Genomic DNA, 19,046 nt, shown 5'->3' on the forward strand with positions numbered 1-19,046 from the left:
TGTCAAATGTATCCATACCCAATGCAGGATGCAATGAATCCAATCTTTCAATTGCATGCTTTGTGACCTTGGTAATGTGGCTGTCAGAAATTCCTTCTCTCAGTTATGAGATTATGACAGTGGGGAGTACCCTGACCACTGAAGTAACATCTATTGTCTTTGCCCTCTCCCAAATCCTGACCATTCAATCCCTCAGCTTGCCCACGTGTAAACTAAATGTGGTCATTTGCCCCACCCCACTTCATATAGATTTGAGGATAAATCTGCAGTATGAGTAGGTTGTTTGCAATTTCTTGAAAGTAAATGCAATTCCTGCTTCCTAGTATGACTTCAGGTGGCTGGGTGGTGCAAAGAATTAAGTGCTCAACTACTAGCCAAAAGGTTGGCGGTTCAAATCCATCCAGAGGCACCTCGGGAGACAGGCCTGGAGATCTGCTTCAGAAAGGTCACAGTCTTGAAAACCCTATGGGTTTTCCATGAGTCAGAATCAATTCCACAGCAAACTAACAAAACAACAACAAGTATGACTTTACAGACAAAAATAAAAAATAAAAGCTATATAGCAATGGCAGGATTCTGGGTGACCAAGGACAGAGGAATTGGTAAAATGCAAGAGAGCAAGGATAAGCATTCCCGCCCCTCTCCTCACCTGGAACAATGTGTACAATGCCATTTTCCTCCATGGACCTGAAAAAATTCAAAGAACCAAGTAGAAAACAGACAGATTTCCCCTGCTGAAAATGGAAGGGATTTTGATTTGACCTGCAGTTTCTGCAGCTCTGAGCCCAGGCTAGTTTGGCTCTGTAACAGAGCTTCAGGCAAGAGCCCTTTACCAGGAGCCAGAAGGCTTTGGTTCTACTCGCATCTCTTCCAAGAACTAGCTGTGTGACCTTGGGCATTTACATCCCCTCTCTGGGTATCAATTTCTTGCTCTATAAAATGAGTAGGATGAATTAGGGGGCCTATTAGCTTACACACACATACACACACACACACACACTTTTTTCTACATTCTTTCATTTAAACATTTTTTAAACAAAAGCAAGTACTTCTAGCATCACCCAAGCATTCCCTAACCCTCTGCCGTCGAGTTGATTCTGACTCATAATGACCCTATAGGACAGAGTAGAACTGCCCCATAGGGTTTCTGAGGAACGGCTGGTGGATTCGAACTGCTGACCTTTACGGTTAGCAGCTGAGTTCTTAACCAGTGCGCCACCAGGGCTCCAAAACACTCCCTAGATGAGTAATGAACTTGGGAGAACTCCCCAGCTCATAAAAAAAATTACCAGCCCAAACCACAAAGCCCACATAGCCCTACTGTTTTCATCTAATTGCCTTCTTCCGTTGGCCCCTTTTGTCAAGGGGGGCTGAAATCTCCAATTGTTTTAAATGTCTAGATGATTCTAGCTCCCTGTGGTACTGACCTTGCACAATAAAGCCTACGTTCACAAGAAACCAACTCACAGAAACCTGAGGAGAGTGAAACACATCTAAAGGGTTCAGTCAAATCCTATCTAAGGTAAAATAAGCATACTTTGCTTTATGAGATCTATCTTCTAGAACGAGACTCCGTGTAAAGATAGACTTTGTTAATAGAAACCATGATTTACATAATATAATTCTGTCTTAGTTATCTAGTGCTACTATAACAGAAATATCACAAGTGGGTGGTTTTAAGGAACAGAATTTTATTTTCTCATCGTTTAGAAGGCTAGAAGTCTGAATTTAGGGCATCATCTCTAGGGGAAGGCTTTCTCTCTCTGTTGGCTGTCGAGGGAGGTCCTTGTCTCTTTTGAGCTTCTGTTCCTCTCGATCTTCATGTGGCTTGGCATCTATCTTCCCCATCTCTGCTTGCTTGCTTGTTTAATCTCTTTTATAAATCTCAAAAGAGATTGACTTAAGATACACCCTACACTAATAATGTCTCGTTAACAAAGAAAGCCCATTCCCAAATAATGGTTATAAGCATTGTAACAACAGGATTTCCAAGGAGCAGCTGGTGGATTCAAACTGCCAACCTTTTGGTTAACAGCCATAGCTCTCAACCACTATGCTACCAGGGCTCCAACTATAAAACCCAAAACCAAACCCCTTGTCATTGAGTCAACTCCAACTCATAGCCACCCTATGGGACAGAGTAGAACTGCCCCATAGGGTTTCCAAGGAGCGGCTGGTGGATTCCAAATGCCGACCTTTTGGTTAGCAGCAGAGCTCTTAACCACTACACCACCAGGGCTCCTTAAAAGGAAATCCCTTGCCTGTACCTCTTCTCTTTCCCCTGTCCCATGAGCTGGAATGGGGATGTGCCTGTGACCTAGCATGGAGCATGGAACTGACCTAGACCAACCAGCCTTTTATGCAAGCGTAAAAGAATCCGTCTTATCTGAGCCACTGTATTTCAGAATTTCTTTGTTATAGCAGCTTAACCTTTACCCAAACACAGGCTTCTCTGGGGTAGTGTATTAAATTGTACTGTGCCTTATAATTATTTGCATAAATGTCTCATGGCCTCTATTAGAAAGTCGACTCCTAATTTGTCTCCCTGCTTCCTACCTTGCCTCCTACACTCTATTCTCAGCAGCTGAGGTGATCATTTTGCTAAAAAGTTTTACTCAATAAAAGCCAAAATCCTTAAAACAGTTTACAAAGTGCTGTACATCTGGACCCTCCACTCAATCCCTCTTATCTCACTGAACTTATCTCCTTTATTTTCTCCTACAGTACTCTCGACCCCCACCACCCCACAATCCTCACTCTGCTCCGGCCACACTGACCTCCTTACTGTTCCTCAAACAAACTAGACACACTCTCCCTTTAGGGTCTTTACACCTGCTGTTCCCTCTGCTTGCCCCAGACATGGCATATTCTTTATCTCCTTGAGATCTTTGCTCAAGTGTGACCTTCCCAGGGAGATCTTCTCTGACCACGCTAGTCAAAATTATACTCCCCAATGAGTCCCTAGATAGTGCAAGCAGTTGAGTGCTTGACTACTAACCCAAAGGTTTGTGGCTTGAACCCACCCAGAGGCACCTCAGAAGAAAGGCGTGGTGATCTACTTCCAAAAGGCAAAACCAAACCAAACCCACAGCCGTTGAGTCCAACTCATATGGACTGGGATGGTAAAGGTTATGTGTCAACTTGGCTACGCCATGACTCTCAGTGGTTTGGCAGATATTATGTAACCATCTTCCATTTTGGGATCTGATGTGAGCAACCAAACAGTTGAAAGGGGAATTTCCTTGGGGTTGTGGCCTACATCCAATGTATGGATGTTCTGGCAAAGCTTTCCCTCTCTCTATCCTGCATCTGTTTCATCATCCTCTACCCTCCAGTTCTTGGGATGTGAGCCGGCATCCTGCTGTCTGACCTGCCAATTTTGGGTTCGTCAGCCCCTGCAACCATGTGAGTCAGGAGAAGCCTCCAGGCTGATGCCTGATCCACAGATTTGGGATTTGCCAGCCTCCACAAATGTGTGAGCCATTTCCTTGAAATAAATTTCTCTCTATATGTATTTATATATATCTACTTCACTGGTTTTGCTCCTCTTGAGAACCCAGCCTAAGACAGTGACCCTATAGGACAGAGTAGAACTGCCCCATAGGGTTTCCAAGGCTGTAAATCTTATATATATATATAGTACTTTAGATGAAGGTTTACAGAACAAATAGTTTCTCATTAAACAGTCAGTACACATATTGTTTTATGACATTGGTTAACAACCCCACGACACGTCAACACGCTCCCTTCTTGACCTTGGAGGACCTTTTATTTAAGTGAAAATATACATAGCCAAAGTTACACCATTTCAAAAGTTTCTACATGTACAATTCAGTGACATCGATTACATTCTTCAGGTTGTGCTGCTATTCTTACTGTCCTTTTCCAAATTATTCCATCACCATTATCTTCAACTCACTGCCCCCTAGGCTCCCATCAAAACTTTTGAGTTGCTGTTGTCAATTTGATCTCACATAGATAATTCTCTCTTTTTTTTGTACCTTAGATGAAGGTTTGCAGAACCAATAGTTTCTCATTAAACAGTTAGTACACATATTGCCCTATGACAGTGGTTAACAACCCCACGACATGTCAACACTGTCCCTTCTCAACCTTGGGTTTCCTATCACCAGCTTTCTTGTCCCCTCCTGCCTACTAGTCCTTGTCCCCGGACTGCTGTGCCTCATTAGTCCCATTTTGTTCTATGAGGCTGTCCAATCCCCGGCTGAATGGTGAACTTCGGGAGTGACTTCACCACTGAGCTAAAAGGGTGTCCGGGGGCCATACTCTCGGAGTTTCTCCAGTCTGTCAGGCCAGTAAATCTGGTCTTTTTTTGTGAGTTAGAATTTTGTTCTACATCCTTTTCCAGCTCTATCCGGGACCCTCTATTGTGATCCCGGTCAGAGCAGTCAGTGGTGGTAGCCGGGCACCGTCTAGTTGTACTGGACTCAGTCTGGTGGAGGCCGTGGTAGCTGTGGTCCATTAGTCCTTTGGACAAATATTTTCCTTGTATCCTGTTCTCTTCATTCTCCCTTGCTCCCAAAGGGGTGAGACCAGTGGAGTATCTTAGATGGCTGCTCACAGGCTTTAAAGACACCAGACGCTACTCACCAAGGTAGAATGTAGAACATTGTCTTTATAAACCATGTTATGCCAATTGAGCTAGATGCTCCCCGAGACCATGGTCCCCACCCAAGGCTGTAAATCTTTATGGAAGTAGACTGCCACATCTTTCTCCCCAGGAGCCGCTGGTGAGTTCAGGCTGCTGAACTCACTTTAACCACTGCACCATCAGGGTTCCCTTCTTAAAAGTCACAGCCTTGAAAATCCTATGGAGCGCAGTTCCACTCTGCAACTCACGGGGTTGCCATGAGTTGGAATGTATTCCACCACAACTGGTTTTGTTTTGTTTTGTGGTATTCCTCCCCAACACCACCCTGGTACACTTATCCCACTTCATTTGCCTGATTTTTTCAAGAGCCCTTAACATCATTTGACATTCTATATATTTTCTTTATTTCCATGTTTATTGTTTGAGAAGGTAAGTTCCAAGAGAGTAGCGATTTTTGATTGTTTCATGCTGTATTCTCAGCGCCCAGAATATGACCTGGCACATAAAAAGTGTTCAGTGAATATTTACTGAATGAACCAATTCCTTGGGGGCAAATCCTCTGTGTTGTTGTGTGCCGTTGAGTCCATTCTGACTCATAGCAACCCTATAGGACAGAGTAGAAGTACCCTATATGGTTTCCAAGGCTGTAATCTTTACAGGAGCAGACTGCCACATCTTTCTCCTCTGAGTGGCTGGTGGGTTCAAACCACTGATCTTTCAGTTAGCAGCACTTAACCACTGCACCACCAACGAAAAAAAAAAAACCCATTGCTGTCAAGTCAATTCTGACTCATAGCAACCCTATAGGTCAGAGCAGAACTACCCTATAGGGTTTCCAAGAAGTGCCTAGTGGATTAGAACTGCCAACCTTTTGGTTAGCAGCTGAGCTCTTAACCCTTGTGCCACCAGGGCTCCACCACCAGGAATCCTTAAATATTCTGTAGTCCCCTCAATGCCCAGCACACTGCCTTGTGTGCAATAAGGCACTCCATAAATATTTGATGAATGAATTATGATGTAAGACTACTAATGTTCTGCCTTGCAGTTTGCTTCTTTCTGCAAACATTCCATATACATGGTCCTACATTAAATTTCTGAACTCATAAAAGTCTGACAATGGATATTGCTGAAAATGGCAGAAAGAGCAAGGTGAGATGCTCCTTCAAGTATTTCCTACTTCTGCCACTTGGACAAATCCCTTCCTGTCTCTGGGTCTCAGTTTCCCCATATGTAAAGTGAAGCTAGTAGACTAGATGATTTTTGAAGTCCCTTCTTTTGTTTTTACAGCTGGTGGTCATGAGACCTAAGGCCACTTTTGATTCTAAAATTGTTCGCTTTTTCTTTTACTTCTCCTAACCCATGGTTGGAATATGCCTAATGAAAACGTGGTATGAGAATAAAAGCTCTCTTTGGTCCAATTGGTAAGTAACATTATAAAAATAATAAAACCAAACCAACCCCGTTGCCATGGAGTCGGTTCCGACTCATAGCGACCCTACAGGACCCCCCATAAGGTTTCCAAGGAGCTGCTGGTGGATTTGAAACGCTGACCTTTTGATTAGCAGCCAAACTCTTAACCACTGCGCCACCAGGGCTCCAAAAAATAATAAAACATGGTGCAAAAAGCCAGGTTAGCAACATGCAGACGATGACACTGAGACTCAAATGAGGTTGGCAGAAGGACTCAAAACCAGGTTTTCTGACTCTTTGGGGACTCTTTATCCTAAGTCCCATAGTATACGATATTTTCTTTCCTTTTCAAGGGTTAAATAAATCAGAACTTTATCGCCCAGATATTTTGGCAAATCCACACTCCTTCACTGTTTGAACAAACTAGATCCCAACTTTAGAAACAAAACACGGCTTTCACTTTCATCCCTGGATGATTCGGGCCGCAAGCCCTCAGTCACTTTCCCCTTGGGATTTGTCTTCCAGGCAAAGGTGACCCTTTGCATGTGCCTGTGCTATGGGTGGGTGCCTCTCTTTGATGTTAAAGTGCTTTAATTCGGCCCCATCCTTCTAAAAAAGATAAACATTGTGTTCAGAACCTTAAAAACTCACGTTCAGAAAGTTCCCCTTCACTTTGACAAACGGTGGCTGACATCCTGGTGAACAGATTTTCTTAAAAGAAACTGTAAACCAGAACCAGACTAGGGAAGGAAAAAATAAAGCGTGGCTGATTTCCCATTTGCGGAAAGATCTGGACCTCCAGTCCCCAGCATCCCTCCAGACCACTGCGAACGTCTGCCCGCTGTCTAGCCACCTCTCCCCAACTGCCTAGCTACCGGGGGCGGGGCTATGTCTTAACTTCGCCCCCTTCATGCCGTCCAGCCAATAGCTTACAAGACCGGGAGAGGCAGAGTTACGACGAGGACACTGCCCCTAGCTACTCGCTCAGCTAATCAGTGATGGCGGGGCGTGGACTTTCGTGCGGTCCCCGCCTCCCGGCGCTGGGCAATTTAGAGCCGCGCGCCGGGCGGCAATGTAAGATGGCGGAGTAGCAACGCGAAGCGGTTAGTACCGAGTCTCCAGCACGCCTTAGATTCCAGCGTCGGCAGCAGCAGTGATCGCTGAGGGCAGAGTGCCGAGGGTAGTTGGCCAAGATGCCGAATATCAAAATCTTCAGCGGCAGCTCCCATCAGGATTTATCCCAGAAAATTGCCGACCGCCTGGGCCTGGAGCTAGGCAAGGTGGTGACTAAGAAATTCAGCAACCAGGAGACCTGGTAAGGGCCAAGTTGGAACTCCCAGCGGGGCTCACCTGCCCGGGCAGCGGGGGCACCGCGTGAGCGGCGGAGGGCGGGGGGATGGGGTCGCCGCGTGAGTTCCTAGGGGCGGGGGGACGGAGGGGGCAGCTTGGTGGCGTGCGTGCTCCGCGGGCTGTTTCCGTTATTTTACCTCTGGTGGAAAGGTCACGTTTATTCTCACCGTGCGGTGGGGTGGAGTCAAGATGGAGCGTGAGGCGAAGCTGCTTTGGTTGGGTTTGAAGGCAGGGACTGGAGGACCCAACGTGGGGATAGTGGCCGCCAGGTGCGAGGGGAGGGGACAATCGCTTAGCCTCGGCCAAGGGGACACGTGGCTTTGTCGCTTTGCTGTTGAGCTACCCAGGCTGGACTGAGTTCGCTTGAGCCCTTGGACCAGCTTGCATTGAAGAGCCTACTGCGTTCTGAGCCCTCCTGGACTTTCTCCTTGGATCTAAGGAGCAGCTTTTGGATTCGAAATGGTATCGGTTCGGTTTGGTGATTAGTAAAACTGACATGTACCGAGGGCGCCAAAATTATTACCGAGGACTTTCCTTAGTTTGGCATGCGTTAGCTTTTCACATCTTTAGAATCTATAGAATGGAGTCATACTTACAGTTAAATCTAGTTGATTGGATAAAGTGATGCATTCGCTCTATATCCTAGATATTCATCTCAGCTTGAGCCACCCAGAAAGTCTTAAGGAACCTTACTTCTGCAGTCTTTGACTTCTCTCCGTGCAGCTAGTGATAAAGATAGTGCAAAAATATGTTTTTCAGAAAACATCCACCCTGGACTTGTCTAGTTCTGTTAGAGCTGCGTGGGGGAATTTAGGAAACAATTTTATACCTGAAAGTAGAGAAAAGGTAATGGAGTGGAAGACTGGAATCGCACTGTACGTTGAACGTTGAATTTTTTTTTTCATTGCCTTGCCAGTAAACTTGCCCCCTCCCCCCACTTCCACCCTCAGCCTGCACCATCGGGCCATCTTAGAGAGAACGTGGTTACTTGATTCTTTCAATTCCCCTTCCACCTAAATGTAGAATCTTCTGGTTCTGATAGGTGTGTGGTTTTGCCCCTTTTGATCAAATCGGCACAGTACTCAATCTTACAGATGCAGTCATCTGTTAAGGGGAACGTTTACACCTAGTGATCAGTTAAATTAATGAAGATGACGTTGAGCACTTTTTCTTAAATACTTTTGCTTTCCTTTTTTCTTTAAATTGATTTCCCAAGTGTAACTTCCTCTATCTTTTTTAGATCTGTCTGTAATGGACCGCTTCATTCTGCATGTCTGATTATTGTGCTGCTGATTGTGATGTAAATGACTGTGCAAACACTGGTGCCATCTGTAACCAGGCAGTACCTTAATCAAGCTGAATAGCTTTGACCACACCTCTGTAGCTTGTGGGTCATAATAAAGAACACAAAGCCGGATCAGACTTTGAGAATGGCAGTATATAACCTAGGGGACAAGAATGGTTTTCATTTAGGGGTCTTTTTGGTCCCCTTAGAGAACTGTGGGGTTATTAAATCCTTTTCCTAAACGGAATACCCTATGCTTCTAGGAAAAATATGAAAACTTTATTTTCTCCTAGTGTTCACCCTTCTGCCCTCTGCATAATACAACACACCAGGCTACATACAGTAAATTGAAAAGTTAACTTTGATTATTTTGTTATATTGGGAGAGGGGAGGGAGAGAACAACCTAGTTTTCCACTGATTTTTTTTTTCCCTGAATTCATCAGCAATCCAAATCTACCTCTTCTCTGAGATGGTTTCATTTTTAAACAACTGGACAGCAACATGGACAGCTTGGAAACGTTGGATAAGATTAAGCCTAAAATGGGCAAACGCTGACTAGTTAGGTTTCCTTGTTTCTGGCTTAATCATCAGCTTCTTGGTTCCTTAGATATCCTGATATTTTCATTGGACAAAATTGAATATGTTTATCCCACCCACCCCCACCCCGCCACACACACACTTTGGCTTTTCTACACTGCAGAAACGGTAACTACTGCCCTCTGTGACTCTTGGGATCTATAGGTCATGGATAGGCAGCTTAGTGGGAGCTGTGGGTCATCAGATGGTGAACAGCAGAGCCCATCCTCAAATGAGACAGTTGCTTAGCATGGGAGCTAGCAGAATCTCGGGTTGATACTCCTTTGAGCAGAGTGCTTTGTTTCTGAAATCAGGATCATCCTATACACACATTATATTTAATCCTCTCAAAACTGCTATGTGGAGTTTATACTTTTATCTGTATTCTATAGATGAGGGAACTAGGATTCAGAGGTTAAGTAACTTGCCCACCACTGAATATTATTCTTTTGAATTTGTGCTGATATATCTTGCCTGGCTTTTAAAACTTCTGGGTATACTAAAATTTGAACTCAGTTCTCTTCAATACTAATAAATAGTTTTTGTTTATTTGGTTATTCTGGATTGGTTGAGAGGAGGAAGAAAGACTTTTAACTTTGGTTTCCTAGGATTTTCCTCATAACCTGATCCTTTGGGTAGTTAATCCCATGTATTTCGTACATGCCAACATCCCAGTAGTCTGAATTCTTGAGATTTTCTTCAGGATACCATCTGGCTTTTAAATTTACTTTATTTCCTTTTTGTGTTTCTTAACATTCAGTGCCAACTGTATGTACTTATGCCCCATGCTAAGGAAAGGGTAAAGGAGAAGGTAGTTTTCTCGTTCATTGGATAAACATAGCCGGTCTTCTCGCCTCTCCAAAACCGCTGGGAGAATGATTGGCTCAGAGCCATTTGGAGAATACCCCATTAACTAGTGGGAGAGAACAAGGAGAATGTGTCACCCTCTAAAGTACTGAATTAGGTCTTTCTGCCTAATATACTATGGTGAAACCTGTGAGAGCCGGAACTCGATGGGACTGCCTTGGTTTTCTTGGTTTTGCCAGTTTTCTGCCTTTGACAGGATGAAGCCTTACCACTTTTCTATTGCTTGTTTTAGTGGAAAATATTTGTGTTTTCCTTCTCTGACAGGTTTCTGCCTTACACAGGTTCCAGCTTTCACAGGTTTTACTGTATATTAGGAGCAAACCGGTTTTAGGCACAACTGGAGCCCTCGTGGCACAGTGGTTAAGAGCTCAGCTGCTAACCAGAAGGTTGGCAGTTCAAATCCAACAGGCACTCCTTGGAACTTCTATGGGGCAGTTCTACACTGTCCTCTAGGGCCACTATGAGTCGGAATCGACTCGACGGCAAAAGGTTTGGCTTTGTTTCTACCATCAGTCACTGCCATAACTTATCTTTTAGAGAAAACCATAAGAATAATGTTAATTTTTTTTTGAGGATTCATTGAACTGTTTATTGACCAAGCTGTATAATCTGAGTGAAGTTCATGGGCTGTTTAAGGCTTTATGAAAGTCTATGCCTTACAGTGCGACTAGAGGGAAAGATTGGTCTTGATTAGTGAAATTAGATATATACATAGTAAAACCAGGTAGTCTCCTAGTTTACTTGCAACACTTTATTTTTAACATAGTTAAATAACTTTTTCACATTATCAGATATATGCCTTTTTGTCATAACAAACATCTTATGCCGAGGGTAAGTTTTACTCTTAAGTTTGGCTTTGGGAAATAGCTAAACGGCTGGTTAATTATTATCAAGTAATAACACAAAAATGGTACTTGCAATTGTGTTGGCTGGTGAGCTAGTAAGTGGTTTTTTAAAAATTACTTTTCAAAACTTTATGCAATGTTAGAATGTATAGTTTCTAAAAGAATTATCTATACTAAAGCAAATGTTCAGCAGATGTTCTCTAATGTTTAAATGGGAAGTCATAATATAATCTTATAATTCATACTTTACCAGCTTTCAAGAAAGGATAACAAAAATTAGCTAAGAAGAAGATACATACATCAGAACAAAGGGCTTCAGTAATTGTGCCAAGAGTTTGACATAAAATGGTTACTGAAGTTTAATATTACGTTTAACTGTATCCCTTGGCTTCATAGCAGCCAAAGGGATAAAGGCATATGCAGTGGATTATGTAGTTTTAATTTTTCATAAAACTCTTTAGAGACTCCCAGGCACGGAATTCTAAGAATTTCATGGGTGGAATCCTTAAGTAGTGATATTGAGTAACATAATGAGTAATATAGTAATTTTGTGGATGTATTTTTATGTTGACTCTGATAGCTGAGACATTTGTAAAAGGAGATAAGCCACCATGGTCTAAGTATGATGCCTTCTGTCTTACTTGATAATAAAGCTTTAAAAACCTAGAGGAGTAGATACTTAGCATATCCTCTCTTGTATCAATTGTCAAATTGTACATTTGTTCTCTTGCTCCTAATCAAACAACTTGACTTTCTGCTGAGTGAATGCCTGGAGCACAGATGATACTCCGTGTTCTTGACTGAAACAAGAGCTATATAGGGCAAAGTTGACTTTTTACTGGAAATTAATGTGACTGATTTCCATTCTCCCCAAGGAAATGGAGATCTTGGTCATGGAGTTTGAGGTATAGGGTATGACTGGGCAGGATTAAAAATGTCTCAGTTCAGAAATTACTCAAATATTTGAAGTACTTGATCAAGACCCCAGAGTTTTGCAGCATAAAACATAGAAGAAACTTTTAGCCTGGAACCTCTCAAAGGGCAGCATTGGTAGTAACGGAGAGCTGAGAAGTTTCTTTAAACTGCTACTGCTTTATTGGGCCTACCACCAAATAAGGTGTGCATTTTTTACACATACAGCACATCTCAATTCAGTTTCCCAGTCACACTTGCCACATTTCAAGTGCTCATTAACCACATGTGGCCAGTGGCTACCACATTGGACTATGTGGTTGGAAAAACATGGAAGTTGTTCTTACAGAAAGCCCTTCCGGAGTCCCTCCTGCCTGTCCATTTGAGTTTTGAAGAATGTCTTCACAGCATTTTTGGCTTTGGTATAGTTGGCATTTACAGCAGATTCAATTGTTTCTTAGGGCTGAGCTAGTGATTAATAAAATATCCTTAATATATTGGATACTTATCGTTCTAGTTGTTCTAACTGAAGGTCAGGAAAAATTCCTATAAAAGCTGAAACAAGTTAAGTGTCCATAAGTAAAATAAAAAGGAGGGGGGGAATAGACAGCACTGTGTCAGTTCAGCTACTTGAGGGTCCACACAATTGATTTATTGTTCGTTATGTTACTCAATTATCTCTAAGAATCCCACCATAAAATTCTTTGTAGCTAGCTCATTCTGGTGGGCCCATCAGGTTGTAGTTCTACCCAAAATTAGATATTAGCCGAGTATCTGTAAAAGGGTGTGAGCAGATTTGTCAAAACCTTTTTAAAAAACATGTTTCCATTTGACCCTAATGTAGAATCAGAAATAAGCCCTGGTGGCACAGTGCTTAAAGCACTCGAATGCTAACCGAAAGGCCGGCTGTTCGAAACCACTGCGGGAGAAAGATGTGACAGTCTGCCTCCGTAAAGATTTACAGCCTTGGAAACCCTATGGGGTCGCGTTTGGTTTGGTGGATAGAATCAGCAGTAAGTTATCTTGTGAGTGATAATAAAAGCCAGTCTTCTAAATTTTTGCAGAAGCAGGCATGCAGCCAGTTCACATTCTGGCTAACGTGAGTGAATGCAAGAGGCAGCCTAATCCTGACCGGTATTCATTCATTCATTCGTTCACATCATCTTGGCACTGGCTGTCTGGGGATACAGGCAAGCATGACAAATCTAGTTCCTACCTTCATGAAGGGAATCACCAGGGTGATGAGAGACTAATTAGGGAGGGTCACTTTATTTATTTAACTTTTTCTTATGGAACATTTCAAACACATACAGAAGTATAGAAAATAATGTGATTATCTCCCTCCCCCAGTGTACATATTACCCAGCTTCAGCAGTTTACCAACTCATGGCTAATCTTGCTTCACCTTATTCTACACATACCACACAATTGAATTATTTTGAAGCAAACCCAGACATTATATCATCTATATATATTTCTGTAACCACAGTACAATTATCATGCCTAAAAAAATTAGCAATAATCCCTTAATATCGAATAACCAGTCAGTGTTCAAATTTCTCCGCCTCATAAGTGTGTTTTTTACAGTTTGTTGGAATAGGTTCGCAAATAAGGTCCAGTCCGGTGCGGTTGGCTGAGCTATTTCTCAAGTTAAAATCGGAGTTCTCCAAGTTCCCTCACAGTATTAGCATCACATAGTATCTCAGAAGTGCGTTTGCTTTTAGTTGTACTTTTATGACCTCAGCTTTCATGGGGTGCTACAGTAATTGTTTAGTATACACAAAGTATGAATTAAAAAAACCATTGCCATCCAGTCAGTTCCGACTCATAGTAACCCTATAGGACAGAGTAGAACTGCCCCATAGGGTTTCCAAGACGGTCATCTTCATGGGAGCAGACTGCCGCAGCTTTCTTCCGTGGAAGGGCTGCTGGGTTCTGACTGCTGACCTTTCAGTTAGCAGCCAAGTGCTTAACCACTGCACCACCAGGACTCCTTAAAGGTATGAATAGTACTTTAAATGTTTTTTTATTGTGGTAAAAGCATATATAACAAAAAGTGCCAATTTTTATATGTACGATTCAGTGACATTGATTACATTCATCATGTTGTGCAACCATCACCACTATCCTTTTACAAATTATTCTGCCATCATTATCAGAAACTCAGTGCACCCTCAGCAATGATTCCCCCTTTACCCCTCCCTCCCACCCCTGGTAACCACTAATAAACTCTGGACTACATTTGCCTGAATAGCGTACTTTTTGTTAAAATTGAACCGTAGATTTTCAGATAATTATAGATTCACATGCAGTTGTAAGAAATACTTACAGAGAGACACAATGTACCCATTACTCAGTTTTCCCAACGGTAATATCTTGCAAAACAATATATAATATACAACCAGGATATTAATACTGTCAAGATACTGTGTAGTTTTCTTTTTTTATATTGCCTTTGTCTGGTTTTGGTTTATGGGTCATACTGGCCTTATAGAATGAGTTGGGAAGTGCTCCTTTATCACCTATTTTCTGGAAGAGAGTGTGCATAATTGGTGTTCTTTAAATATTTGATAGAATTCTCCAGTGAAGCCTTTTGGACAAGCTTTTTAATTAGGAATTCAATCTCTTTAATGGTTATAGGAGTATTCAGATTGTCTGTTTCATCTTGGGTGAGTTTCGATAGCTTGTGGTTTTCAAGGAATTAGTCTGTTTCTTCTTAGTTGTCAAATTTGGTCATAAAGTTGTTCATAGTATTCCCTTGTTATCCTTTTAATGGCTACAGGATATGTAATGATATTCCCTGTTTCATTCCTAATATTGATGATTTTTGTCTTTTAATTGTTACCAGTCTTCCTAGAGGTTTATTAGTTTTATTGATTCCACCCTCTCCAAGAACCAATTTTTTTATTTCATTGGTTTTCTTTATTGTTTTCCTGTTTTCCATTTCATTGATTTCTGCCCTTTTTCTGATTTCTTGAGGTAGGAACTTAGATTACTGATTTGAGCAAATAATGCACTTTTAACATAAGGATCCATACTTGAATTCAGTGCCTGAAGAAAGTTTATTTCCAGATAACCCAAACTAATGTGTTTTCTTTCTTTTTTTTTTTCTGCCTAACCAGAAATCTCAACTTCCCTGTTCTAATTTGTTTCCGGTTTGATTTTTGCCGTTTGTTTTTATTTTTCTTGCTTTGCAATACAAACTAACCCCATTCTTTTAAAAGGTAGGATCGTTTCAAGAGCTACTTGGATTGGAAAGGAATAATATCCTCCTATATTAGCTTCTTCTGGCAATAGAATTACTTCCTGCTGATTTCTGCATAAGTTCCTTTCAGAATGCTCCATGAAGTTTTGTTTGGGGAGAGAGAGAAGCGTTGGGTAAAAGTGATCCTGTTAGGCATAGGACAATGAATAGTTCCTAAAGCCCTGTAGAATATAGTGATGGCACTGAGGTGAAAGTATGATCTTTTATTTAATAACTGTATTGCCTTTTGATTTGAAGTGAAGAAGTTCTTCTCTTGCTCAACAGGGGTTATCAATCACGCTGATCTGTTCTTTTTCTACACACACACACACCCACACACACACGCATACACCCCACCTATAGGATTAACAGGGAAAATAATGCTGCTTTGAGGCCTCACTGAGTTATTCTTGGTAGAGACCCAAGTGTAGGCATTGAGAGTTTCATTTTACAGTAAAATATAACTGTTACTTCATAATTAGAGTAACTTCCTTTGGAATTTTTTAAGATTTAATAAATTTTATTTTTTAGAGCAAGGAGCCTTGGTGATGCAATGGCTAAGCTCTTGGCTGCTAACTGAAAGGTTGGTAGTTCAAACCCACCCAGGGGCTCTGCTGCAGATATGCTTCTGTAAAGATTACAGCCAAGAAAACTCTATGGGGCAGTTCTACTGTCTGTCACATGGGGTCAGTATGAGTCAAATCGACTCAAAGGCCCCTAACAACAACAATTTTTAGAGTAGGATTTTTTTTTTTAAACAAGACTTACTTACTGGTCCAGATTGCAGTTAGTATAGGAGCCTTGACGCAATGGTTAAGCACTTGACTGCTAATGGAAAGGTTGGTGGTTCAAACCCACCTATTGTTTCCACGAGAGAAAGACATGGTGATCTGCTTCTGAAAAGATAACAGCCTATAAAAGCCTATGGGGCAGTTCTACTCTGTCGTGAGGTTGCTATGAGTTGAAAATCAACTCAACTGCATACAAGTTAGTATAGGATGAGGTCAAGGACTACATCTGTTTTATTCACTGTTGTGTCCCTAGTACTAGCACAGTGATCGGCCTATAGACATTTAATGTTTGTTGAGTGAATTGCCAATATGGTAGAGATCGCACTGTCATATAATAGAAGGTCATTATAGAATAATAATGATCTATTCCTTATATGATACTTCTGCTTCTTCCGTTAAGTATAGATTATGTAACAGTCACAGGTGATGTATCAAATTTGCATTCAGATCATATTCATATTCATGTATCTGCATGAAACAAGATAAGGGCCACCTACTGAAATCATGCTCCCATCATTGGTAAGTACTTTAGACTAACCTTAGCCAGTCTTCCTGTCGTGTCACATGTAGAAAATGTTAATATTTGTGTAGTACATGGGACTAAACTGAGGAGGCTACTTCTGGTGCAGGGGATCTCCTGAAGTCTGAGGGGCTCAGGATCGACATGCAGCTATAATCCAGTCACAGCATACTGGTAGGGAAGCTATGCTTTTTAGATCTTACTGTCTGTAGAGCTAGAGCCCTGGTGGCAGGGTGGTTAAGAGCTCGGCTGCTAACCAAAAGGTCAGCAGTTCAAATCCACCAGGTGCTCCTTGGAAACCCTGTGGGGCAGTTCTACTCTCTAATGTGGGGTCGCTATGAGTTGGAATCGACTCAGTGGCAACAGGTTTGGGTTTGTCTGTAGAAGTATAGTATAGTTCTTAAAAGTCTATTTTATGTTGTCCTTCCTTTCCCCATGTAGCGTGGAAATTGGCGAGAGTGTGCGTGGAGAGGATGTCTACATTGTTCAGAGTGGTTGTGGAGAAATCAACGACAATCTAATGGAGCTTTTGATCATGATTAATGCCTGCAAGATTGCTTCAGCCAGCCGGGTTACTGCAGTCATCCCATGCTTCCCTTATGCCCGGCAGGATAAGAAGGATAAGGTGGGGGCAGAAGCTGTTTCTCTCTCTCTCTCTCTCTTTTTTTTTTTTAAAAAAGCAAGGGAAACAGGCGTACTTGCCCAGAGTCACAAAAACTTATTTAATCATCAGATATATATTAAGGGGGTATTTTAAAATCATATTCCATTAGATATCACCCTTTTCACAAACAGTAGATATGTAGTTGGTTTTTATAAAGCAGCAAGTTTGTAATCTGTATATTTATTGAATTCATACATGTGTGACTTTGTTAGTTCACTGATAGTCGTAAATTTTATGACGAAGACTAAGCATCAATTCCTATGGAGTAGAATTATTTTCAAGCTGTGGTTTACACGTATATATATATAAACTATGTATCTGATATATATGTATACACACATAAATATATATATGTATGTGTGTATGCATACACACACACCCCACCACCTTATTTATCTGGTATATTAGAGGATAAGGTGTAAACATCAAGTTTTACATCCATTGCAATCGATGTCCAATGTTTACACACAGTGCTTGGAGAAAGCCAGATATTTTACTCCAACAGAGTGAGCATAGTGCTCCTACAGAGTATAGAGGAAAGGGCATGCGTGGACTTTGCTGTTTTACAGTTCAGCAGGTGTATTTGTCTTTGATCTAAGGGGGTTGGGGTTGCTGGGTGGTTGACCTCCAGGTGAGTAATGTGGTGGTGTAGTTTATAAAAGAAACTATAATTTCCATTCTGTGATGCATCTTTAAACTTTGATGTGTTAAATGTTATACAGGTTTGGGTATGTATGTGTTAAAAGATACTTTAATAAAATTATTCTTCAAAAGATTTTAAATTAGAAGTCCATCTGTTTAAATAAATGGCCGTTGGAAACCCTTGAATAGGCAGAAAATAGCAAAGTATATGCATTAAGAAGGTATTTTCTTGTCTGAAATACGTATCCTGAGTTTGAAAAATGATGTTCCGCTTAATATTTTTGCTAGCTTATGATCTACTTAAAGTCACTGATCATGTCTTATATGAATTTCCTGGCTGCACAGTGCCTTAGACTTAGTAGGTACACAATAAGTAAATAAATGCTTCTTGAACAAATGAACTCTTACTCAAATTGGCTGTTTGGTTTTTCTTTTTCTTTTCCCCTTCTCCCCATTTAGAGCCGGGCCCCAATCTCAGCCAAGCTTGTTGCAAATATGCTGTCTGTAGCAGGTGCAGATCATATCATCACCATGGATCTACATGCTTCTCAAATTCAGGTATCAATGGAAGCTACATATTGGGGTTTAGAAAGGTGGGAGAAGAGAACAGATAATATTGAAGACTGCAGAGAAACTGTGCCCAAGTGCAGCTCAAATAAGCTAGGCATCACCTGAATTTTAACCATATTTATTTATCTTAGTCATTTGGGTCTGGTTAGATTGGGAGGCTTTGGAATCAGACTTAGGTTTGAATACTGACTCTGAGACTTACTAGCTTTGTAACCTTGGGCCAGGTTATTTAAGGTCTCTGAACATACACTTTCATTATTCTAAGTATTAGATGATATCTAATTGGAACACATTGGAATTCATAGTATAATATCTAGCACATAACAGGTACTCAGTAAATGGGAGTTGTTATTGTCGTTGTTATTATTCTTGAGTATTCAGGATCTTAAATTTAGAGCCTCAGATACTGGATCCTCCTCTCTAGCATAAACCCAGAGTAAGGGGGGTAGAATACCATCTTACATTTTATACTTTTTGTAAATTGTGCTTTAAGTGACAGTTTACAATTCAAGTTAGTCTCTCATACAAAAATTTATACTTACCTTGTTATGTGACCCTAGTTGTTCTCGCTATACTGTGACAGCACACTCCTTTCCACCTCTGATTTCCTCTATCCATTCAACCAGCTTCTGACCCTCTCTGCCTTCTCATCTCGCCTCCGGACAGGAGCTGCCCATTTAGTCTCAGGTATCTACTTGAGCTAAGAAGCACACTCCTCACGAGTATCACTTTATGTCCCACAGTCCAGTCCAATCCC

The 19,046-nt window shown here is 41.5% G+C and overlaps 1 protein-coding gene across 4 annotated transcripts in view; it reads left to right on the forward strand.

The window, feature by feature from the left end:
- The first annotated feature begins 7,093 nt into the window (after positions 1 to 7,093).
- The window catches only part of PRPS1 (phosphoribosyl pyrophosphate synthetase 1), a 37,416-nt gene continuing 25,463 nt past the window's right edge, over positions 7,094 to 19,046 (forward strand). Inside the window, exons 1-3 of one of the 4 annotated variants that reach the window (XM_004379748.1) lie at positions 7,094 to 7,337; positions 16,855 to 17,038; positions 18,179 to 18,277. In XM_004379748.1, the coding sequence (XP_004379805.1) occupies positions 7,216 to 7,337; positions 16,855 to 17,038; positions 18,179 to 18,277 (405 nt within the window). In that variant the 5' untranslated portion in view covers positions 7,094 to 7,215. Of the gene's footprint in view, positions 7,338 to 16,854; positions 17,039 to 18,178; positions 18,278 to 19,046 lie in introns of those variants that run through there. The other 3 variants (XM_023734443.1, XM_023734445.1, XM_023734444.1) reach the window with 3 other exon arrangements.

This window comes from Trichechus manatus, unplaced genomic scaffold (genome assembly GCF_000243295.1).
Source record: "Trichechus manatus latirostris isolate Lorelei unplaced genomic scaffold, TriManLat1.0 scaffold00068, whole genome shotgun sequence".
Lineage (NCBI taxonomy): Eukaryota > Metazoa > Chordata > Mammalia > Sirenia > Trichechidae > Trichechus > Trichechus manatus.